The 26,266-nt window shown below is 46.9% G+C and overlaps 1 protein-coding gene across 4 annotated transcripts in view; it reads right to left on the reverse strand.

Annotated features, from left to right (window-relative positions):
* The window catches only part of CCDC88C (coiled-coil domain containing 88C), a 172,320-nt gene extending 158,383 nt beyond the window's left edge, over positions 1-13,937 (reverse strand). For all 4 annotated transcript variants that reach the window (XR_003757430.1, XM_029058882.1, XM_029058881.1 and 1 more), the window contains exons 1-2: positions 13,844-13,937; positions 11,495-11,595 (exon numbers count right to left, since the gene is read on the reverse strand). Coding sequence is in view for 3 of the 4 variants with exons in the window: in XM_029058882.1 (XP_028914715.1) it covers positions 11,495-11,595; positions 13,844-13,903 (161 nt within the window). In the remaining variant the exon portion in view is untranslated. The remainder of the gene's footprint in view (positions 1-11,494; positions 11,596-13,843) is intronic.
* Positions 13,938-26,266: the final 12,329 nt, after the last annotated feature.

The raw sequence follows: 26,266 nt of genomic DNA on the forward strand, positions 1-26,266 counted from the left end.
ACACTGACCCCAGGGGAGTGGAAGCTGGAAACCTAAACCGTTATTTTGACTTATCAGTGCACAAAGGGAATTAGAGATTTCTTTTATGTCAAAAAGATGAATGCTTTGAACTCTTTGCAGGCTCAGACATGGTTCAAATAATTCTAGAGTTTCCTGTTAATAAAAAGAAGATGTCTTGGTCTGTTATTCTAAGACACTTTTGAGATACGATTTTTAATAGATGGACCTATATTTACAGACAGCATGCAACTATGTTATAATTATTTCAAGAAGTGTTTTACACTCTCTGGGGGAAGGATGCCATAAAGAGGCTCATTGCTATATTTTCTGTTAAGCTCTTAGAATGAGATAAGGACTAACTGCCAAGGTAGATATTAAGAAGTTTTAAACTGATTTTTGGTATTCATTTACACTCTCGATGTTCATCTAGGGTTTTTTTTCACCTAGACTGGCATCCTCATTATGGTCTTATTCCTAGTGCTCGGGGCCAGGGGACTCCCCCAGCTAACCGCAAATGACTTGGGGGTGGGTCTGGGGTCCAGACTGTGGTGAATTCTGCCCGTTACTCTCTGGGGCTTGGATGGCAGTGGAGTCCAGAGAGCGCTGGAAAGAGTGGATATGGTGACTTGGTGCTTCTCCAGGAGGAGCTGCGGGGTTTGGGGATGACAGGAGCATGGGAAGGGGTGAAGGGAGATGTCACATGAAGCTGATTGAGCTGCCGAGCTGTTCCATTTCCCCAACAGAGCAACCAGTGCAGAAAGGGGAGAGAGCACTTTGTTATCCCATGTCATTCCTCGCCTCCCCTAGGTGTCCCAATCTCAGTTATCCCCTTTGTAGTGCCTCACTTTCCTCTTCTGGAAAATAGGGGGAAGAAACCTGCTCTCTCTCCCGCTCAGACTGTGAGCTCTGTGTAGGACAGGGATGGGGGCAGAACTGAAGATCTATCCCAGCAATTAGCACATAGTAAGTGCTTAAAAAATACCCAGGAGAACAAGAACCTGGGCTATTTTTTGTTAAGCATATAGCCAGGCACTGTATTAAGCACTGGAGTAGTAATCCAAGTAGTACAAGGTAATCAGCCACATGGGACTCACAGTTTTAAGCCTCATTTTACAGATGAGGTAACCGAAGCCCAGAGAAATTCCCAAATAATAATAATAATGTTGATATTTGTTAAGCGCTTACTGTATGCAGAGCACTGTTCTAAGCACTGGGGGAGATACAGGGTCATCAGGTTGTCCCACGTGAGGCTCAGTCTTCATCCCCATTTTGCAGATGAGGTAACTGAGGCCCAGAGAAGTGAAGTGACTTGCCCACAGTCACACAGCTGACAAGTGGCAGAGCTGGGATTCAAACCCATGACCTCTAACTCCAAAGCCCGGGTTCTTTCCACTGAGCCACGCTGTTTCCAAAGCCACATAGTAGACAAGTGGCAGAGCTAGGATTAGAACCCAGGTCCTCTGTCCCCTAGTACTATCCAGTGGGCTGTGCTGCTTCTCTGTTTGCAGTCTCTGGCCCGGCCTGCAGGACCACAAAGAGCAAGGGCAGAACAGACACTTTATTCCTTCCTCTTCGGGCCTGGCCCAATCCCACAGGTGAGAGCCACATGGGCAATAGGCTTCATTAGCATGGCTTAGTGGAAAGAGCACGGGCTTGGGAGTCAGAGGTCATGGGTTCTAATCCCGGCTCTGCCGCTTGTCAGCTGTGTGACCTTGGGCAAGTCACTTAACTTTTCTGTGCCTCAGTGACCTCATCTGTGAAATGGGGATGAAGATTATGAGCCCTATGTGGGACAACCTGATTACTTTGTATATACTCCAGTGCTTAGAACAGTGCTTGGCACATAGTAAGCACTTAACAAATACCAGCATTATTATTATTTATTAATTGTTTACGGAGAGGAAAGAAAATTTTGTCGCAGCCACATGCAAAGTGCAGAAAGCAGGTAGCTTCCCCTAGCCTGGAACTGCCTCCCCCTCCATATATGCCAGACCACCATTATCCCCACTTTCAAATCATTATTAAGGTCACATCTCCTCCAAAAGGCCTTCCCCGATTGAGTCCTCTTTTTTACCCAGCTCCCTCCTCCCTTCAGGTCGTCTGTGTACTTGGATCTGTGACCTTCAGCCATTTCATATTTGCCCTACCCCCAGCGGCACAGCTCTTATGTACATATCTTTAAATTTATATTACAAGTTATTTATAGTAATGTGTCTGTCTCCCCCTCATAACTGTAAGCTCGTTATAATAATAATAATAATGTTGGTATTTGTTAAGAGCTTACTATGTGCCGAGCACTGTTCTAAGCGCTGGGGTAGACATAGGGGAATCAGGTTGTCCCACATGGGGCTCACAGTCTTAATCCCCATTTTACAGATGAGGGAACTGAGGCACAGAGAAGTTAAGTGACTTGCCCACAGTCACACAGCCGACAAGTGGCAGAGCTGGGATTCGAACTCATGAGCCCTGACTCCAAAGCCCGTGCTCTTTCCACTGAGCCACGCTGCTTCTCCGGGCATGGGCATGAATGTTATGGGCAGGAATGTGTCTAAGTCTGTTCTATCATACTCTTCCAAGCACAGTACAGTGCTCTGCACATAGTTCATGCACTCAATAAATATCACTGATTGAGATTAGTGGGAGTGAGGGATCCCACCTGCAAACAGATGTAGCCACCAGATGTTGAGGTAGCTGCATATGTGGCCCCTACACAGTGTTTGAGAAATGCCGCTCTAGTAGCAGCCGGCCGAGCAATAATGCCAAATCCCAAGACCCGTGGTCAAAATGGAATGGGGAAGACCATGGACAACTGGAATTCGCCTGCTTTAATCATGCCTCCCCCGCTAAGCCACTAAATATCTAAGAGGACTGGCTTTGCATTGCCTCTCCTGTCGTTTTTCCCCGTCCATCTTTTGGACAACAGCGGGGTAAGAGAAATGAAAAGGAGAGGCGAGGACCTAGGCCAACATACGTGTAGCTGTGCACGGGGATGACAGAGATAAGCAAGGTCAGCAACAACACCTGCTGAAAAACTATCAGCATATCTGCACCTGCTACAACCTCCAATGGTACCAGGACCTAGGAATGGCTGAATCAAAGAAAGCCCTCTTTCTGCATTCCCCCTTTGGGTTTTAATGAATAGCACAATTAGTATCAATGATCACATTAAAGGCAAAATGAACAGGCAGCCTATTACAGTCTACATCTGGAGTTTCACTATGAATCCCTCAAATTAATATATTTCAAGGAGAAAAAAGAGTAAGCATGCCAGACTATTCTTGAATAAGAACAGAATTTTTAGTATTAAAATATTAAAAAGCTTTACTTGAAAGACCAAATGAGAATTAAGTCCCTACAAAAAGAGACAGTTTAAATTTAGAATCTATCCAATCTACTGATAGATATTAAGGGGCCCACATGCAATATATTTAAAACTCCTCAAATGTTTTGAAAGATCCCACCTCACCCTATTGCCTATTCCACACAATAACTGCATGACAGTTGTGTAAACCACTGTGTACCTTTTGTACACCTAGAGTTTCCTCTCAACCACAAAATCTTTCTTATTGTTCCTTAGGTCCACCTGGACCTTGGCCAGCTCATTCAATTTTACATGCTTCCTTCGGACTAACTCATTATTGAAAAACTAAAGGTTAAACAGTCGGTGGAAATGATATAGGGGTGGGGGCAGGGGAAAAGTATTAATTTTTAACTAGTACAGTGGGGTTGAAAAGTTTTTCACTTTTAAGAAATAGGAATCCATTTTAAAAAGAAAACTGCAAAAATTAATTTCATAAGGATTCCCGCCTCCTCCCTCAAAACTGCAGCAAATGTATTTATGAAATAGTAATCTGTTGGAGCACCTTAAACCACATCACCAGGAACTTTGGGAATCAATGGTATTTATTAAGCGCTTAACAGTGTGCAGAGCTGTGAACTAAGTATTTGGGAGAGTACAATACCACAGAGTTGGTAGACATGTTTACAGCCTACAGTGAACTTAATCTTCTTGAGAAGTGCTTAGTGCAGCACTCTGCACAGAGTAAGCGCTTAGTAAATCTCACTGATTGAAGCAGTAGAGGATTCACTGTTGTTTTAGGCAGGTAGATCATGGATACCACTTGAGGAACTTGAGACAAATACAGGGGGAAACTGAAAATTCTGATGCATCACTGTTCGTTTCATGGCAAGGACACTACTATACTACAGGCTGTAGGCAAGAACCCAATTCTCTGTTACTTTAAAGCTTGACTGGATGCACCAATCACCAATGTTTTTGTTCGTAAGCTGCTCTGGGAAGCAATTCACTAGTTGACAATACCCTACGAAGGGAATGCAATCCTTAGCTTAGGACTAGTAGGTCTAATTACCATGACATTAGAACTCCTCGTCTTTAGATCACACTAGGTAAATACAGGTCACTGAAAATGTTCCTATTGGAATCCAAGCAACATTGCTTTTTTAAGTGGATAGACACCCGAATCTCTCTGCTTATAGAATCCTACATCTGACTTCCACATTACCATGACAGAGCTCCCTAGACACTGATGTCCATTGTGTTTGGAGAAAATGCTGTCATCAGAAAGACATCACATTTATGCTCCACAGTAGCTATTTCCACTTGTACTAATATTCTGGATCTTTGCAACATCTCACTTTGTAAAGGATGTTTATGGTCCTACAAACATTCATCTTGCTTAAGCCTTTCTTAGAAAAGGAAAAACAGACACACAGAAGGGCTTAGTGAAGAGCCCAGATTCCCTGCTGATTATAAATCACTGTGAGAGTCAGCTCTGCCTCCTGCATCATCCCTCCCCCACCCACCATGGAAGGGATGAAGCACCTTTATTTTTGTCCTAAATACACTTGGTTGGAAAATTGGGAGGAAATTTTTCCTTGATTTAGATGCTGGTCATTCAACATCTTTTATGGCATTTGTTAAGCATTTATTAATTCAATAGTATTTATTGAGTGCTTACTACATGCAGAGCACTGTACAATTTGGAATGTACAATTTGGCAGATAGACACAATCCCTGCCCATTGACGGGCTTACAGTCTAATCTGGGGAGACAGATGGACAGAAACAAGACAACTTAATCATGATAAATAGAATCAAGGGGATGTGCACCTGATTAACAAAATAAATAGGGTAATAAAAATATACACAAATGAGCACAGTGCTGAGGGGAGGGGAATGGAGATGGGGAGGAGCAGAGGGAAAGGGGGCTTATCTGAGGGGAGGTGAAGGGGGGGAAGGGGGAGGGAGCAGAGGGCGGAGGGGGAGCAGAGAGGGAGCAGAGGGAAAAGGGGAAGCTCAGTCTGGGAAGACCTCTTGGAGGAGGTGAGCTCTCAGTAGGGCTTTGAAGAGGGTAAGAGAGTTTGGCAGAGGTAAGGAAGGAGGGCATTCCAGGACAGCAGGAGGGCGTGGGCCAGGGGTCGATGGCAGGATAGGCATGAATGGGGGACGATGAGGAGGTGAGTGGCAGAGGAGCGGAGCATGCGGGGTGGGCAGTAGAAAGAGAGAAGGGAGGAGAGGTAGGAGGGGGCAGAGTGATGGAGAGCCTTGAAGCCCAGAGTTAGAAGTTTTTGTTTTGTGTGGAGGTTGATGGACAATCACTGGAGGTTTTTAAGGAGGGGAGTGATATGCCCAAAGTGTTTCTGCAGGAAGATGTTTCGGGCAGCGGAATGAAGAATAGACTGGAGTGGGGAGAGACAGGAGGAAGGGAGATCAGAGAGACGGCTGACACAATAATGCAGCCGGGATATTATGAGAGCTTGTACTAGTAAGATAGCCGTTTGGATGGAGAGGGAAGGGCGAATCTTGGCGATATTGTAAAGGTGAGACTGGCAGGCATTGGTGACGGATTGGATATGTGGGGTGAATGGGAGAGCTGAGTCAAGGATGACACCAAGGTTGTAGGTTTGAGAGATAGGAAGGATGGTTTTACCGTCCACAGTAACAGGGAAGTCAGGAAGAGGACAGGGCTTGCCAGGCACTGTACTAAGCACTGGGGTAGATACAAGATAATCAGGTTGGACATGGTCCCTGTCCCACATGGGGCTCATAGCCTTAAACCCCATTTTACAGATAATGTCACTGAGGTCCAGAGAAGTGAAGTGACTTGTCCAAGGTCACAAAGCAGACAAGTGGCAGATCCAGGACTGGAACCCAGGTCTTTCTGATTTCCAGGCCCCAACTTTATCCATTATGGCATGCTGCTTCTAACTTAATTAGTCAATCCCCAGAACTCCATGGGGTCCATGGTAACTGTGCTGCTTAGAAGACAGCCTTTGTGAGTTACTTGCAGCCCCAAATCCTTGCAGTAGGCTCAAAAAGGGCAGGTTTTTTTTCTAAAGATGGTTTAGGAAAAGGCAGAAATTTCAGATTTCTGGTCTAACTCCAAACTTTTCACCTCTTCCCAAGGCCAAATATTTAACCCCTCTGACTCGATTTCTGTAAATGCAAAATGGGATCACAACACTGTTAAAGAGACACTCAGAGATAATTTGGAAAGCGCAATGAAAATGTCAGCCAATAGAATGAGTGCCCACCTTGTTAGGAGCACCATATAAGACTCTGGGAGTCAGTCACAGGAATAACAGGACATTTATTCATCTTAAGAAGCATAAAATTGTATAACAGAAATACATAAATATAGCAAAGGTTCTTAGAGGCAACTAGAAGCATTAGTCCCTACTTTTCAGTAGTAGTAAATATTTGAATGTAAAATGCAACAAAACTAGAATACAGATAAAATCTCATTACCTTGTACCTAACCCTGTGCTAGTCCAGTTCCTGGCACACAGTAAGCACTTAAATACCATCTTCATCATTAGCATCATAATTATTAATAAGATACCTCTGTCCCTGTTTGGTTACAGGAAGCAGTACGGACTAGCTTGGAAAGAGTACGGGGCTGGGAGCCATAGGGCTTGGGTTATAATCTCAGCTCTGCCACTTGCCTGCTGTGTTATCATGGGCAAGTCACACTTCTTTGGGCCTAAGTTTCCTCAACTGAAAAATGAGGATTCAATTCCTATTCTTCCTCCTCTTTAGACTGTGAACCCCATGTGGGACATGGAGTGTGACCGACCTAATTAACTTTTATCTACGCCAATGCTTAAAACAGTGCTTGGTAGCCAGTAAGCACATAATAATAATAATGTCCTTATATTATCTTCACATTGTGGTACTAGATGCTAAATAATGATTGGCTCATGGATCCCAAGCCATTTCATAATGGGACGACATACAGAAATGTAGAATATAGTAATCTGGAAAATAAAAAATCCAGCACGTTTCAGATGTGCTGAAAAGTACATCTTGAAACATTTCTCAGTTTAAATACCGAAATCCCAGTAATCTTGTCAAACCCCATCCCTGTCCTTTTTTTAAAAAAAAGAGTGGCATTTGTTAAGCACTTACAATGTGCCAGGCACTGTACTAAGCACTGGGGCAGATAAGAGTTAATCAGGTTGGATACAGTCCCTGTCCCACATGGAGTTCACAATTTTCATCCCCATTTTACAGATGAGGGAACTGAGGCACAGAAAAGAGAAGCGCTTGCCCAAGGACAAACAGCAGACAAATGGTGTAGCCAGAATTAGAACCCAGGTCCTTCCAACTCCCAGGCCCGTGCTTTATCCACTATGCCACGCTGCCTCTCAATTCACAATTCCTTCACAATTCTGCTCAAAGCGTCAACTCCTCTCCAAGTACTCCCAGGATCCCCTCTGCCCCACCACCCACCCACCTCGGAGCATCTCAGCCCCACCAGCTCTCCACCCCTCCCCAGCCAGCCTCCAGCCCTCGCCTTCTCCACATGCAGCTGAGCTGCCACCATGGACTCCTGGCCTTCTACACCTCTGCCACTTGGTCCGTTTTACCCTGGATCCCCCGTTAACCCCATGCCCCACCATTAGACTACAAACTCTTCAAGAACAAGGACCTGCCCAACGCTTTCCTTTGTAATTTCTCAGAGTTGCCAGGACCAGTGATGAACGATTCCAATCTTATTAGAGGCAGTATAACAGACAGCCTCCCCGCCGCCTACGGTGTTGTGCCCTACAGCACACGATCCTTGCCAAAATACTCACTCTCCTTTTAGAAGCATTTAGAGAGATTTTCCAGAGTGATTTTCCCACTTAGAGAAGGGTAGAGAGATAGCACAGCTGGTCCAAACGTTAACAGGCCCGGCTCCCCTCTCTCCTTCCATGTGGATGCTGCCTCGGTAGAAACACTGAGGGACAACACCCAATCACCAGACCTGCCAACTTTTAGTAATACTCCCTCATCCACTTTTGCCCTAACCCTTTAACTAACTTCATTTCAGTCTGCTGGCTAGTGTGTTCCTTCCTTGATCAGTAACTACCCAACTCGAAACCTGGCCAGGTAGTGAAGGTTTTGTTGCTTGAAGGCCTAATGGTATTTTGTCAAAATTTGTATCCCTCCGGTGCTGTTTTTTAGGCCTGAGACCTCCATCATACACACCATAGAAGAGCTCTCTTTTATTACAGTTAAACCACAACAGATTTCTCGTGACTGTCAAGTCAGCTTCCAGATGGCATGTAAATGTTATGCCACGCTACTGTATTATCTGAGTTGGAGTAGCTCCATCAATAAAAATAGAACTCAAATTCCCTTGAAAGTTGAAGAACCTATGAGAAAAAAAGTTCACTGGACTCAGTAAGGTATGGCAGAAGTATGTTACTGAGGACTTTGAAATTTTAAAAACTCAGTGTACACGTGAGAATAATAATTATGGTACTTAAGCACTTATGAGCAAAGCACTATTCTAAGCCCTGGTGTAGAAATAAGTTAATAAGGTTGGATACAGTCCCTGTCCCACATAGAGCTCACAGTCTTAATCCTCACTTTACATATTAAGGCCCAGAGAAGTTGAAGTAACTTACCCAAAATCACACAGCAGACACTTGGCAGAGCAGAATTAGAACCCAGGTCCTTCAGACTGACAAGGTATACTGCCCAGCAAAGAATAACTTTTTTTTTTTAAATAGATGACCCAATGCTAGGTATTAGAAAGCAGCATGACCTAGTGCAAAGAATATGGACCTGGGATTCGGAGGATCTAGGTTCTAATTCTGGATCCCAAACTTGTCTGCTGTGTGACCTTGTGCAAGTCACTTAACTTCTTTGTGCCTCAGTTGGGAATTAAGACCGTGAGCCCCATTTCGAACATGGGTTGTGTCAAACCTGATTAGCTTGTATCTAGGCCAGTACTTAGTACAGTGCCTGACACAAAGTGCTTAATAAATACCATAAAAAATTAAAAAAACAGATATTTGTTTCAGCAGAGAACCCACCTGGCCTCATGTCTGAGAAATTGAGTTGGTCTCTTCAAAACAACACAATGTCTTTTCTGTTTTTTAAAAAAAGGGGGGGGGGCTGAGGGAGGCACTCAGGTTCTGATTTACAAGTAAGAAGTTACTGCCTCATGAATTCCAAAGGTCAATTAGGATCACTGGTTACAGATACCAGCTCTATTACCATGGACATAAACACTGTGCTCCTGCTTTTCTTAAACAGCCTTCAGCCCTCAGGGAACAGGTTTCAGTTTCATTGATCCTAACATTTATTGAACATTAAGGACTACATAAGGGCTGTCAAATTTAACTAAATAAAACATTCCCAGAAGGAATCATTTTCTCTTGTGTACACCGAGAAGCATGGCCAAAGTTATCTATCTAAAGGAAATAAAGGCAAGGGATCTACTTCCTTGTTTTAAAAATGAAGTTTCTGTGAGTTTATATAAAGGGTACCTACAACCAAACTTAATGCACAGACAGCCATCATAAGTATTCATCTGGGGGAAAAAAAGGATACTCGCTTCTTCTCTATCAAATCAAAAGTATTTATTCAGTGTTTACTGTGTGCGGAGTACCGTACTAAGTGCTCGGGAGAGTACAACAGATTTGGGAAGCAGCATGGCCTAATGGTAGGGCACAGGCCTGGAAGTCAGAAGGACCTGGGTTCTAATTCTGACTCTGCCACTTGTCTGCTTTGTGACCTTGGGCAAGTCACTTAACTTCTCTGTGCCTCAGTTACCTCATCTGCAAAATGGGGATTAAGACTGTGAGCTCCGTGTGGGACAAAGACTGTGTCCAACCTGATTAGCTTGTATCCACCCCAGCAGTTAGCATAGTGCTGGCACATGGTAAGCGCTTAAAATACCATTATTATTATTATTATTATTTGGTAGCAACGTTCCCTGCCCACAAGGAGCTCATCACAGAGTTGTGTTGTGCTCCTGTGAAACTCCACATTAAGGAAAACTGGCCCCATAACCCTCAACCGTACACCTCCCTACACACCCTCTTCTGACCTGTGGAGCCCTGTATCTAAAGAGGCACCTGTTGAACTTTCCCCAGTTCCCAAACAACATTCCCTAGTCAAACACACATGACGGCAGAACCGAGCATAGGTGTATTGTTCTTAAGAGATTGTATAATATGTAAAAATATCCTTTATTATTTCTTTACTTCCTGGACCTGCTATCAGATCATTATTTCCAACCAAGTTAATACTCTAGTTGTTTTCCACTCTTTCCTAGCCAATTTGGCCTGATAAGATGTTTAAGGGCATCAGTGTAAGCTTTCAGTTCCAAAATGAGCATTTAGAATGTGACTTTTTCCAGAGCATGTGCAATGAATTCTAAAACATCTAAAATAAGGGCTTGTTAAATGCTTTTCAATAATGATGAGTTAATCTAAGTAGACATGACTCTGTAGTAGAGTACTTGACAATGTGTTATCTAAAGAGTGTAGTGAAAAAATAACTACAAAATGACAGTCAGATAAAGCAGAGGAATAAATTCAGCAACAGGAAAGGATGTGGTCAGAAGGTCATGAAAGCAGTAACTTTTACAAAGACAAGTTAATAGTACTGAATTTAGTTTTGGATCTCTTAAAAAGGACTTCTAAAACTGCAGTGGGTAAAGTTACTATATTCCTAATTGCACCTGTCATAGCCAACTGAAAAATAACCCAGAGGAGGGGAGTGGGGGGTTGGGGGAAGGAGGAGTGGAGGCGGGGAGAGAGAGGGTAAAAAAAACACCACAAGCTTCAAGCTCAGTATGAAACCTTATATCCACCCATGGATGCTTCGACTCACAACGCTTCCTGTAACCAGACACACTACATTAAAGTTTTGCGTGCAAGAACTGAGAAAAGGGACTTTTGCATTTCACTGAGCAAAGCACCATCGAATACATCAAATGCTCATGAAGTGATTGTCTTCCAACATCTTAATGACAGCTATTCAGACCCTTCTCTCCCTTCAAAAAAGAATCTATAAAAAGTGGGGCCCATGCCTGCACCATTTCAGCCCCACTAGCTCAAGAAGGAGCCTTAATCTGTTTTTAAAAAGTCACATAGACACCCATCATGAATACACAGTATATCTGTAATGGTAATTTGTTGACTTAAATTTCCACCCACCAGTAACTTTAATCTTCTAAAAAAAGACAACTTACATTTGCAACATGATTTTGTTTAAAAAGATGCCATCCGCTAGATCCATATACATAGTCAATTTGTCTTCGTTAGCACTTCCAAACGGTCCAAACGTTTTCACCTGTTGAAGAGATTGACAGTTCCCCCAGCATCAAAACCTGGTCTCCAGAAGTGAAACCTGACCTGAAATGGCTCATGAGATTCCAAGGGGGAGAAAAGTCTCTCTTACACACCCAGACACCGCTCCTCCCCACCCCCCAACACATATTCCTGTTCCTCAAGTCCCACCGGGTACAGTTTGGGGACCGCAACCTTTTTTTTTGAATCTCATCTCCCCTTGAGGGTCCCAGCTGGAAAAAACAAACAAAAAAACTCTTCCTCGATCTTTTTGGATTGCATTTTAAAATAGGTTCTCTTTCCAGCCGTGCCCCCTACCTCAATTAAACAGGCTCGGTGTCCCTGGGCTGGTCCTCAATTGAGGCCTCCATCCCCAACCCATCCCTTTCCTTCCCTCGCAGCCCTAACTAGTGGACTGCCTGGCCCCTGGAGACCCCAGGCCTGGCTTCTTGGAGGGGGAAGGGAGGTGGGAGGTGTTGGGGAGGGGGAAAGGGTCTCTCCACCCCCAAACACACACACCCCACACACCCCCTACCCACGCTGATCTCTGCAGATGCCAGGCCCGCCCACCCACCTTGGGCCAGGTGCTGCTGAGGCCGGGGAGGTGATGCGAGGGGATGGACAGAAGGACAGATTTGGGGTGAAGAGTCCGGCAAGCCCGGTTCCCTCACTAGAGGAGGAGGGGATGGGGGGGACAGGTGCGGGGATCCCGCATTATTCATTCAGTCATATTTATTAAGCGCTTACTATGTGCAGAGCACTGGGCTAAGCGCTTGGAAAGCACGATTTGCCAACAAAGAGAGACAATCCCTGCCCAACGACGGGCTGACCGTCTAGAAGGGGGGAGAGAGACAGCAAAACAAGTCAAGAGGCATCAATATGAATAAAGAGAATTGGAGATAGACCCACATCATTAATGAAATAGACGTGGACATCTATATACCCAAGTCCTGCGGGGCGATGGGAAGGGGAAAAGGGAGTCTGGGCTGCAGTTTGGCCTCCCCAGAGGCAACCACCTGCGCCCCTGGGGTTCATTCAATCGTATTGAGTGAGCGCTTACTGTGTGCAGCACGCTGTACTGAGCGCTGGGGCACGGACTGAGGGATGGCCACGACCGATTCGGTCCGTCCGTCGGTCTGTCCGTCGATACAGGCCGGGGGAGCGTGGGCAGGGTCGGGGTTGGGGGGTGAGTGTTCCCACAACAGTGAGCCTACCGGGCAGCCACCGTGCCAGGGAGAGGGCCGGGGAGGTGCTGTGCCCGCAGCCTCACACCCATCGCCCACCTGCCCCTGGGAGGGAGGGGGCAGAGCTGGAGTGGACACGAGGCATCGACGGGGCATCGATGGGGCACAGCCGGGGCACCCACGGACATAGCCGGGGCAACCACAGGGCACCCATGGGATGCAGCCAGGGCGTCCACGGGGCATCGACAGGGCCCAGCCGGGGCTTTCTCGGGGCCCAGCCAGGGCACCCACGAGGCCCAGCCAGGGCATCCACGGGGCACAACCGGGGTACCCACGAGGCCCAGCCAGGGCATCCACAGGGCACAACCGGGGTACCCACGAGGTCCAGCCAGGGCATCCACAGGGCACAACCGGGGTACCCACGAGGTCCAGCCAGGGCATCCACAGGGCACAACCGGGGTACCCACGAGGCCCAGCCAGGGCATCCACAGGGCACAACCGGGGTACCCACGAGGCCCAGCCAGGGCATCCACAGGGCACAACCGGGGTACCCACGAGGTCCAGCCAGGGCATCCACAGGGCACAACCGGGGTACCCACGAGGCATCGACGGGGTCCAGCCGGGGCATCCACGGGACACAGCCGGAGCCTTCCAAAGGGAAGAGCCGAGGACCCCCCTGGGCATCGCCGGGGCCCAGCCATGGCACCCACGGGGCATCCACCAGGCACAGCAGGGGTACCCACGGGGCATCCACGGGGTACAGCCGGGGTACCCACGGGGCACAGTCGGGGCATCCACGGGGTACAGCCGGGGTGCCCACGGGGCATCCACGGGGCACAACGGGAGCCCCCAAAGGAAAGAGCCGAGGACCCCACCGGGCATGGCCGGGGCCCATCAGGGGCATGCATCCACGGGGCATCGATGGGGCCCAGCCGGAGTCCCCAGAGGGAAGAGCCGAGGACCTCACGGGGCACAACCGGGGAGTCGCCGGGACCCCTTCTCCCCCTCCCCCCCCCCCCAGGACTGTCCCCCTTCTCCCCTCCACCGATCCCCGGCCCCTTGGCTCACCCAGGTGACGAGCGGGCTCTGCAGGAAGAGCTCCATGAGCTCGGAGATGGTCACGTCCATGCTGCTGCCCCTGCCCCGGGCCCGGCCGGCCGGGCACAAAGCAGCTGCGGCGGGGGAGGAGCAGGGGGACGACGAGGAGGAGGAGGAGGAGGGGGAGGAGCGCGGGAGACAAAGGCGGGGCTCCAGCCCCCGTTGGACTCCCCCCGCGGGCGGGGATGGAGCAGAGGGGACAATGCGGGCCCCGGGCCCGCCAGCTGCAGCAGCCCAAGCTCGGAGGGGCTTGCCTCTCTCTCCCGCTCTCTTGTACTTTCCAAGCGCTCAGTGCAGTGTCCTGCACGATGGGAGCGCTCAGTAGATAGGACTGGATGAGGCCGCAAGGGGGCGCTAGGGCCGCCGCACCTGCCGAACGGCGGGGACCAGCCCCCCCCCCGCCGCGGGAGGGCGCCGCCCCGTGGCCAGGACAGGAGGCACACCCCGCGGGCGCGGCCGAGTCCAGCCGAGCGCAGCCGAACCCAACCGAGAGCCCAGCCCAGTGCAGCCGAGCCCAGCCGAGCGCAGCCGAACCGAACCGAGAGCCCAGCCGAGCGCAGCCGAGCCCAGCCCGTGCAGCCGAGCCCAGCCGAATCCAGCCGAGCGCAGCCGAACCGAACCGAGAACCCAGCCGAGTCTAGCCGAGCCCAGCTCGGGCGACACCTCCGGCAGCTCGGTCCCTTAGCTCGGGGTTGCGGGGGGATGCGACACCTGCTGCGGGCGCGCTGCGAGGACGGGCCTTCTTTTCTCCCTCCCGTGGCCTTGCAGCGACCCGGAATCATCATCAGAAGGGTATTCAGAGAAACAGCGTGGCTCAGTGGAAAAGAGCCCGGGCTTGGGAGTCAGAGGACGTGGGTTCTAATTCCGCCTTGCCACTTGTCTGCTGTGTGACCTTGGGCAAGTCACTTCACTTCTCTGGGCCTCAGGTAATAAGAATGTTGGTATTTGTTAAGCGCTTACTATGTGCCGAGCACTGTTCTAAGCGCTGGGGTAGACACAGGGGAATCAGGTTGTCCCACGTGGGGCTCACAGTCTTAATCCCCATTTTACAGATGAGGGAACTGAGGCACCGAGAAGTGAAGCGACTTGCCCACAGTCACAGAGCTGACAAGTGGCCGAGCCGGGATTCGAACCCATGACCTCTGACTCCAAAGCCCAGGCTCTTGCCACTGAGCCACGCTGCTTCTCTAGATGAGGTACCTCATCTGGAAAATGGGGATTAAAAGTGTGAGCCCCACGTGGGACAACCTGATTACCCTGTAGCTACCCCAGAGTTTAGAACAGTGCTTGGCACATAGTAAGCGCTTAACAAATACCATCATTATTATTTAAGCGCTTACTATGTGGTGGGCGCTGGACTGAGCGTCTAATAATAATAATAACGGTGTTTAAGCGCTTACTTTGTGCCAAGCACTCTTCTAAGCGCTAGTAGATACAAGGTTAGCAGGTTGTCCCACGTGGGGCTCACGGTCTTCATTGCCCTTTTACAGATGGGCGCAAGTGAAGCACAAAGAAGTGAAGTGACTTGCCCAAAGTCACAGAGGTGACAAGTGGCGGGGTCGGGATCGGAACCCACGACCTGACTCCCAAGCCTGGGATCTTTCCACTAAGCCACACTGCTTGTGGGGTGGACACAGTGCCTGCCCCACGTGGGGCTCCCAGTCGCCATCCCCATTTTTACAGATGACAGAACTGACACTGGGAGAAGTGACTTCTCCAGGGTCCCACAGCAGACAAGTGGCGGAGGCAGGACTGGAACCCAGGGCCTTCTGACTCTCAGGCCCGTGGTGTAGCCACTAGACCAGGTTGCTTCCTCTCTGCCCGGGAGTTGAGAAGCAGCATGGTTTAGTAGAAAGACAACGATCTTGGGTGTCAGAGGAGGTGGGTTCTAATCCCACAACTGCCACTTGTCTGCTGTGTGACCTTGGGCAAGCCACTTAACCTGTCTGTACCTCAGTTTCCTCATTTGTAAAATGGGGATTAAGACTGTTAGCCCCATGTGGCATACCTGATTACCTTGTATATACCTCAGCACTTAGAACAGTGCTTGGCATATAGTAAGTGCTTAATACCATTATTATTAGTTATGATGTTCAGGAGATGTCTTCCTGGGTGTGGCTGGATCTGGGAAGCAGGCCTGCAGTTTAGCCCCCAGGCTTGGACTGGGCCAAGGCAGACTGTGGGAGGTTAGAAAGTGAAGTCATTGTGGGCCATTTCCACCCTGCACAGTGGCCCATGGACTCCCCTAGGGCAGCCACCCTCCCCTGCAGAAGCCCCTCACCCTTGAGCACCCCTGACCCAGGAAATGGCCGGGATGGGTCAGGGCCTGCCTCGTGGTCTCCTGGGGTGACCCTCAGGGGCTTTGGGGCTGGAGGACAGGGCCCTGCTTCTCCCCACCTGCTCCTACGCCAAGCATGATCCCAGCTTCCCATCCACCTGTCCCCAACCACGGCCCTGCCCTGTTTTAATGGCATTTGTTGAGCACTTACTGTGTGTTTTAAGCACTAGGATAGATACACACTAGTCAGCAGAACTCAGTCTTAATCGCTGTTTTCCAAATGAGCGAACGGAGGCACAGAGAATTGACTTGCCCAAGGTCACATAGCAAACAACAGATTGGGATTAGAACCCAGGGCCTTCTGATTCCCAGGTCCGTGCTCTATCCACTGGACTGCATTACCTCTTAGCCAGCGGGGTGCCCCAGACCCAGGGTGGAGAAAGAGAGCATCCTGCCCACTGTTCTCCCATCCATCACCTTCTGTGGCCCATGTGGGCCCAAAAATGACTCATGCCAAAACTCATGGCCAGCCTGGGATAGGTCCTCCTTGGAAACTCACAGGAGTCTGAGGGCTCAATAGAGCAACTGTCCTTCCACCTCCAGAGAAATGTGAAGTAATGTCAGAGGCCTGGCCAGCTAAAGCATCCTTGCCCAGTCTTCAAATGGATTCACACAGTTCCCTCCTCAACCTCATGCAAATGCACTTTTTCCTTTTTTTAAACTCTAGAAGCAAATTTGAAATCTTGTCACACACAATAGACTGTCTTCCTTTCAAAGATATATCTCTTGGCCTGGGAAATCCTGTCCCCAGCTTGCACGGTCACATCACAGTCCCAAGGCCCAGACTCTTCATTCAGTTACAACTTCCCATTGGCATCTTGCCTTCCCCTGTCCATTCACAAACTTCTCGTCAACCTTCTCCCCATTCCTGTGTATAAAGCGAGGTCCAATTGGAGGGATGTGAGCCCAATCAATCAAGAAATTGTATTTGAGAGGTTACTGTGTGTAGAACACTGTACTAACCGCTTGGGAGGCGGTAGAAATGTTCCCTGCCTACAATGAGACGCAATAATGGGAACTGGGAAAATAACTGAGGGGCGTCCCCACTTTGACTCATCTTGATGGCACACTTCGCTGTGTTCACTCTCTCAAAACCTGGTTAAAACCGAGATACAGGATAAAATAAAGCTCCTTTTCCATTTCTTGTCACGGGAGGAACATAGACAACACTAGCAAAATGGATAATTCGCACTGGCCATCCAAAAAATACACATATCTCAAGTATTCAGTTACATCAAATGGCAAGTCAGAATCACAAAAAAAGTTGAATGAAGTCGGTCCCCTAGCATGGCAGGTCTGCTCACCTCAACAATGCTGTGTTGGTGGGACAAGTGAGGAAAATGAACAGCAGGGGACATTCAGACAAGCTGTTTTTTGGTGAGCTTGAAGTGGGAAACCCGAAACATTGAGGACAGAGGAAGTGTTTTAAGGACACAGTCAAGCAAAACCTCAGACGAGGCTGCAACTCTGCTGAACACTGGGAGGCAATTGAAGTAGGAAGATAATGGCACACTGCAAGTGAGTCAAACAGCTTTGAGTAGACACTTTGAATTAGAGGAATAAGGAACAAAAGCAAATATAGCATCTGATGCTCTCCTGTTATACAAACATGACCAACACATGGGACAACTTTTGTGTGGGACACAAGGTGGCCAGGAATGTGTGTTCCACATTGGCCTTTTACCACACAAGTACCCATTGGTGAATGTCACATATTTTTCAAGTACAGGGAACAACTTCATACATATTCAAATAACCCAAGCAACCATTCTCCCCACTTCTTTTGCCCCTGACAACCTTGCCAGCTAATTTGTAGCCCCATTGAAAGCATTAGACATGATGCTCCCCAAATCCTCTCCTCCAGTTAACTTCCTCATCAAGCATGGCCTAGTGGAAAGAGCACAGACCTGAGAGTCAGAGGACCTGAGCTCTAATCCTGCCTCTGCCACTTGCCTACTGTGTGACCTTGGGCATGTCATGGATTGCAGACATTTTGCATGGGTAAACTTTAGGAATATGGCTGTATGGAAAAATAGGCAATGAATGAAGCCAAGTGAAGAATAGGAGATCCAACCAATACGGTCCTTTTTTCCCTAAATAATTTATCCTCCTATCCAAATGAACGTGCCTATTTTCTCTTTTGAGCTTTTGTTTTGATTTAGCATGAATAAATGACAGAAGGAAAAATAATGGCTCAGCAAATGCCCAGTGAATTGATATAATCAACTTTCTACCTTTTGAATATTAACAACCCTGTAAGGAATTAATTATGGTCATCTGAAACACTTGCTGTAAGTATTATTCAGTGCTGTCATCTTGGCCTTCTCATAACCCATTCCTATGTGTTTTGTATCTGTGATTCTAGAAACATCCGGGATATCCCCCAATCAAGTGTAACTTCATTATGGGCAGGTAACATATCTACCAACACTGTTATAGTGTACTCTCTCAAGCTCTAAGCACAGCGCTCTGCACTCAGTAAGTGGTCAATATGACTGTTTAATGAGTAACCTTTCTGTGCTAGATATTTGCAGTGAAGAGGTGTCCTTGTGAAAATCCTGATATAAAGTGAAGATGGATTCTCTCACATTCCAGCTTTTTCCTCTTCCCCCAACATTTTTGTATGGCATTTGTTAAGCACTTATTAGGTATCAAGCACTGTTGTAAATACAAATCTATCAAGTTGGACCCAGTCCCTGTCACATGTTGGGGTCACAGTCTAGGTTGGAATGAGGTGGATTTAATCCTGATTTTACAGATGAGGTGATTGAGGTACAGAGAAGTTATATGACATGCTCAAGGTTACAAAGCAGGCAAGTGGCAGAGGTGGAATTAGAACCCAGGTCCTGTGAGTCCCAGGACTGTGCTCTTTCCATTGGGCCACGCAGCCTCCCGCTTCACGATTTCACCAGTTGCCAGTTTTCCAGGACTTTGAACTTGAAAAATGGGGCACTTCCCCTTGGAGACAAAGACAGGGTTGTTCTGTGCCAAGATTGCTGGGTAGGTGCCAAAAAAAAAAAAAAATCACCATGTCCAATCTGATTAGCTGGTATCTACCCCAGCACTTAGTAGAGTGCCAGATATATAGTTTTAGCACTTAATAAATACTCAAGTCAATTATTTCCAAATGCAGGTCATGGAGCAACAGGGCAAATTGTAACAAGTAGAGTGCTCCCGCCTTGCTTTAACTAGATACCTAATCCGAAAAGACTCTGATGTTTTCAAATGAAGCAAGCCCAGAAAACTGCGATTCCTTCATTCTGCCTTACAGACATTTCTCTGTACACACTAAACTTCTCCTTTTAGAAACACAAAGAAAAGTGCAAGTAGAAATACAAGCAGTGAGGTTTTCTGCCCCTCTTCCCTGAGAGAAAATGAAGGAGGGCTATGAACAGAGAATTAGCAACAGAGAAATCTTGTGTCCTATTCCTTGTTATCTTGCAAAATAGTAGCCCAAGTGGGCATATTCAGTATGGGGCATAGGAAACGGGTGAGCTCTCCAAAAGGGGCACAACTTCAGACATTCACTGTTATAGGAAATTCCTCACCCTTGGCCAGCTGTCTCTTATGCTCAGTGGCTGCAGATGCAAGTCCACTAAAGTAGCATGGTCTAGTGGAAAGGAAGGGGCCAGCACATCAGAGGACCTGGGTTTTAATCCCGACTCTGCCACATGATGATGATATTTGTTAAGCGCTTACTACATGACAGGCACATGTATGCTGTGTGACCCTGGGCAAGTCACTTAACTTCTCTGTGTACTTCATGCATAAAATGGGGCTCAAGATTGTGAGCCCCATGAGGGACATAGAGTGTGTCCAACCTGATTACCTTGTATCTACCCCAGTGCTTAGAACAGTACTCGCCATATAGTAAGCACATAAATACCACAATTATTATTAACAACACTGCTGAAGCACATTTCAGTATCTTTTTTAACCTGTTTTACCCAAGAGTACAAAACATAACTTACCTGAGAGGAATGATGTTGGCAATGTGTTGGTGCTACTGCACATCTGCCTAATAGTACATCTCAGAAACACTCTCACATTGTAGATTTTGCTCATTACAAAGAGGGAAGCAGAGTAACCTGTTGGAAAGAGCTCGGGCCTGGGAGTCAGAAGACTTGGGTTCTAATCCTGGTTCAGCTCCTTGGCTGCTGTGTGACCTCTGGCAAGTCACTTGCCTTCTCTGTACAGTGAATTTTCTCAGCTAAAAAAACGGGGCTTGAACACCTGCTCTCCCTCCCACTTAGAATATGAGCCCCAAAAGGGACAAGGACTGTATCTGACTTTATTATCCTGTATCTACCCCAGTGCTTAGTACAGTGCCTGGCCCACAAAAAGCTCTTAAATACCAAAATTATTATAATTACAGTGTTTGGCACATCAGTAAACACTTAATCAGTGTACTGTTACCATTATTATAAAATCAGGTTTGGTTTTGTATATTCTATTATTGCAGGTCCCAAGGGCCACAATTACAATGAACATGTGTGCCCCAAAGGGCTCTACCATTTAAAATTAAATACAAGATTTCCCTAACCTCTCATCAAACCACCCTATTCTGCTTCCCTTCTGTGTCACCCAGGCACTTAAGTCTGTGTCCCCTAATACTCCATCCCCATCTCCGAGCATTGATGTGCACATCCTTACACCCTGCCGCTTATCCTTTTTGCAATTTATTTTGACATCTGTCTCCCCTACTAGCCTGTAAGTTCCTTGTGGGAAGGAAGCATATTTACCAACTTTTTTTCCCCCAAGTGCTTAGTACAATGCTCTGCACACAGTATAATACTCAATGAATGCCATTTAGTTTTCACATGCAGAGAATTTTCCTGGACTTCTAAAGTACGTCACCAAACTTGTTTGCGGTTTTTGTAGTGCTGTGAAAACTGCAAAATTATTTTTGTGCCAATTTATTTGCACACTCTCTGGACTACAGTCTTCTAGACTGTAAACTCGTAGAGGGCAGAGAATGCCTTATATTGTTATATTGTACTCTCCCAAGCACTCAAAACAATGTTCTGCCCACAGTAAGCGCTCAATCAATTGATACGTGTGGAGCTTGTCATGGGCAAGGGATGTTTCTACCAACTGTTATACTGTACTCTCCCAAACGCTTAGCACAGTGCTCTACACACGGTAAGCGCTCAATACATTCGATTGAATGGGACCTAAACGCTTTGCCCAGTTGTTTTTTTCTTTAATATATTGGGCATTAAAAGGTAACGAGAGCCCTCAAGTGGCCACACACAAGCCTGACAAGGAAAATTCTATTCTCAAGCAATAGTGCAAATGAACACACACATACACGCACAAACATTTTTGGGCAATTTTAGCACGTTTGCAGTATAAACCTCTGCTGGGTGAATTGAACTGCGCATTGTTTTTAAGAGTTCAGGTTAGGGAGACTTAAGATAAAATGTAGCATAACAGGCCTATCAGAAATGTGAGTCTTCTCAGGTTAAATGTTTCAATGAATGAATGAATGAATTTGGTATTACTTCCTGGTTCCCTCATCTTTGCACAAGATGTTGCTTCTTTGGCATGAATGTCACGATTCCTCCCATGCTTTGTGCTGGTTTTTTCTTACTCTGCTTTACCTTACTTCTTTTATCTCACAAGTTCCTCAATCTGCCAACCAGCACTGGCCAACAACTGGCCTCACTGGAGTGGTCCCTTGTAAGCAGAGACTGTCAGCTAAGATCAGAATTAAACATTACTGGATGGAACACATGGGGATGTGGTCAAAAGCAGCTTCCTAGGAGTGCACCCTGAACTACAGTGTAGTTGCCCCAAAATTTTGGACGCACACTCAATAGTATTTGAGCACTCACTTTGTGCACAGCACTGTATTAAGCACTTGGGAAAATAACAACAGACTGGAAGTCCACAGGGGGAGTCAAACATTGAAGTATCCTAAGGGTAGGGGACACAGAATATAAGAATATATGCATAAATATTGTGGGGCTGGTGTGAGCATCAAACTGCTTAAAAGATACTCAGTCAAGTGCACAGTTGACAGAGAGGGGAGGGCAGACGGGAAATGAAATACTTAGTCGGGGAAGACCTCTTGGAGATATGATTTTAAGAGAGTTTTGAAAGTAAAGAGAGTAGTGGACTGTTGGATATGACGGGGGGTGTAAGTTCCAAGTCCAAGGAAGAAGAGGAACAAGGGGTCGGTGGAGGGTAGACTAGATCGAGGTGCAGAAATTGCTAGAAGACAGATGGATACTTTGGGATGTGGGTGCAAGTGGACGTCACTTGACACTCAGTGATTTTGAAGTTACATATGCTTCACTGATTGTATTGTGGCAGCCATGTCCTTATTGCAAATTAGCTGGGGGTAAAGCAACATCACTCCTGGACAAGCCTTATTCCCAAGTCTAGGAGGCCCAAACTCTGTGCTAATACTCTGAAGTGGAGGTGAGATTGATTTTCTGATGATGATGGTATTTATTAAGTACTTAGTACATGCCAGGCACTGTTCTAAGTGCTGGGGTAGACACAGGGTAATCAGGTTGTTCCATGTGGGGCTCACAGTCTTAATCCCCATTTTACAGATGAGGGAACTGAGGCACAGAGAAGCTAAGTGACTTCCCCAAAGTCACACAGCTGACAAGTGGCAGAGCCGGGATTAGAACCCATGACCTCTAACTCCCAAGCCCGTGCTCTTTCCACTAAGCCACACTGCTTCTCTTATTCTAAGCACAGTCCATTTCCTACATGGGGCTCTCAGTTTTAATCCCCATTTTACAGATGAGGGAACTGAGGCACAGAGAAGCTAAGTGACTTCCCCAAAGTCACACAGCTGACAAGTGGCAGAGCCGGGATTAGAACCCATGACCTCTAACTCCCAAGCCCGTGCTCTTTCCACTAAGCCACACTGCTTCTCTTATTCTAAGCACAGTCCACTTCCTACATGGGGCTCTCAGTTTTAATTCCCATTTTACAGATGAGGTAACAGAGGCACAAGAAGTTAAGTGACTTGCCCAAGGTCACACAGCGGACCAGAAACGGAATCTAGATTAGAACCTAGGTCCTTCTAAGTCTCAGGCCCTATTTTTACTATTCCCCCTATGAACAATTATAAAAGTCTGGCTAGAGCCACACCCACCTTCCCCTTCCTAGAGAAAAGGGGCTCACATATGCCCTTGTCCTGTTTTAAAGTGGTCTTCGTACCAGGCGGTTGAGTAAGGGAGTCGAATCAAGCTGCCATAAGCATCTGTAGTTCAGGGCCACTGACCTGCAAGAGGCTGGAGTTCACTGGTCACCGTATGTGTCCTGCAGCCCAGGGGTTAGACCCAACCTCGTCTATATGTTCTGATGGGCCGAGGACATCATGGAGATAGAACGACATGAGGCAACAAGTATTTTACACCACAAATTCCTAAGTAGAGGAAAGGTAAGATCTGTGGGTGATGAGGAAAAAAAATTGAAACAATCATCCATGGAGTAAGTTTTTCCATTCTAGTTGCAGGAATTCAAACATTGTACCAGTCATTAGGATTCATCGGTTTCTCTAGTGGCCAGGTCTGCACAAAGGGGCAGCTTTTGAAAGGTTTCTGGCAGAAAATTTCCTTCATTCATAGCAAAGCTAACAAGTACTGCACAGGCAGAAATAATGACTTTTGAGGCACATTCCACATTGCCTCAAGAGGATATCACAAGGTTCTGATTTTACAGTGTTTCACTATAGTATTACTTCAAGTACAATGTCACAGACAAACCTCACAGTCGTAACATTTTGACCTCTACTAGGCCCCAGCGGCTAGCAACTTTGGGAACAAAACACGAACCAGATGGAGCCTCAATCAGAGTGAGGCTAACAAGGCACTTCTGAAGACGGTGGGGAGCTATTTGGATTACTTTCCAGCGCTCTCCACTGTGTCCACAGGAAAAAAGGGACAAACATCGAGCAAACGAGAAATAGCACAAGCTGATTAGGAAAGGTGCAGCCAAGACCATTTCTGCCAGACACCTCCTTTGTCCATTTAGCCACGTACTCTGTTGTCCATAGGGACAACAGGGTACTCAGAAGCACAATGTGATGTACAACCTTAACCATCCCTCGACTCACCTGGAATGGCTAAACTCATGGGGAAGTGGTTCACATTCTTCTTAGCTGTTATTTTTGACTTGCACATACCTGAGGAGCTTCTCCAGCAGGGACAGAAAACGAGAGACGATTGATCAAGTGCTCGTAATGTCCTGAATGTGGGAGGTACTCAATAAAATGCAGATGGATAGGAAGAGGAAAAAACTGACTGGTAAAAAGAGACCCAGCATAGAGAACCAGAAAGAGCACGGGCCTGGAAGTGAGATGATCTAGGTTCTAATCCCAGCTTCACCACCTGTCTGCTGTGTGACCTTGAGCAAGTTACTTAACTTCTCTGTGCCTCAGTTCTCCTGTTCGCTCTCCTACTTAGACCACGAGCCCCATGTGGGTCAGGGACTATGTCCAACAATTCATTTTTATCTACACCAGCATTTAGAAAAAAAAATGGTGGTATTTGTTAAGCGCTTACTATGTGCAAAGCGCTGTTCTAAGCGCTGGGGGATACAAGGTAATCAGGTTGTCCCATGTGGGGCTCACAGTTTTAAACCCCATTTTACAGATGAGGTAACTGAGGCACAGAGAAGTTAAGTGACTTGCCCAAAGTCACACAGCTGGCAAGTGGCGGAGCTGGGATTGGAACCCATGAACTCTGACGCCCAAGCCCGCGCTCTTTCCACTGTACCGCACTGCTTCTCTATGAACAGTATTTGACATATACTTATTTGACACACACATATTTGACACTTCTTAGAACAGTATTTGACACATAGTAAGTGCTTAAAATATACCATAAAAGGAAAAAAAAGTGGTGAGAAATGATGTAATAGAAGAGACAATGAAGAAAATTCAGGGAAAGGACGAACCACCCAGGCAAAACAGATTCTTTTGCTAGTACGCTCTAAAATCAATTCTTCAGTCCAGATAATCAGGTGGGCTTTTGGATTCTATTGCGAAGGTGGGGGTGGGCAGATCAAGTAGGGCAGAAGCTCTTTTTCTAACAGAAAATCTAATTCAACAAAAATTAGTTGAAAACCTAAAGGTGGGTGGGCCCTAGGCAAGGAAGCATAATGGAGAGAGCATGGGGCTGGGAGCCAGTTTACCTGGGATCTAATCCTGGCTCCGCCACTTGAGTGCTGTGTGACCCTGGGCAAGTCACAACTTCTCTATGCCTGCTTCAACTGCAAAATGGGGATTCAATGCCTGTTTTCCTTCCTACTTAGACTATGAGTCTCCTAAGAGGCAAGGGCTGTATCCAGCCTTATTAGCTTAACTACCCCAGCTCTTAGAACAGTGAGAACTTTAAAAATACCATTTAAAAAATGCATATTGGACAAGAGAATCCTCCGGTTTGGAGCCCCACTGACAGCTAATGCACTTCTCAGTTCTGAAGGGGCACCTTCAGTGGTTTTGGAAAAAGATAAAGATTTTTCTCATGTCTTCCAAAATATTTGCAAATCATATTGTTCTTTTCAAAAAGTAGCTGGGTAGTCAACTTAGAAATGAAAACTTGCTCAGAATACTTTTACACTTTAAAAACAATCTTAGGAAGATGATGCATTTTGATCAACAATTTGAGGCATAAAGAGGAAAAAATCAGCACATTTCCAAGTTCAAACCTGGAATTTTTAAACTACGTGCTTCAGGCCTATTTTCCAATCTCCAGTACCATCCGTAAGGAATATTTAAGTCTCTGGATACAAGGCAGAGGGGAACGGGTTCAGAGCCAGAGGAAGGTGGGTATATCGGGGGCACAATCCTATACTTTGCCCAAATAAGACCCTGCAATTTTAGAGAATGACAATTCGCACAAGTAGGTGAGGGAAGCGCTGATCACTCCTGTTTGAAAGCCCCACACATTCCCGCTGACAACGTCTGTCACAGACCCCACACCACCTCAGCACCAACTTTGGGTAAGTACCTGACCCAATCTGACCCACAACAAAGGGATTCTAGCCCAGCTCTGAATAGGAGCCTAAATGGGCCTGAGCTCACTTCT

The sequence above is a fragment of the Ornithorhynchus anatinus genome, chromosome 1 (genome assembly GCF_004115215.2).
Source record: "Ornithorhynchus anatinus isolate Pmale09 chromosome 1, mOrnAna1.pri.v4, whole genome shotgun sequence".
Taxonomy (NCBI): Eukaryota; Metazoa; Chordata; class Mammalia; order Monotremata; family Ornithorhynchidae; genus Ornithorhynchus; species Ornithorhynchus anatinus.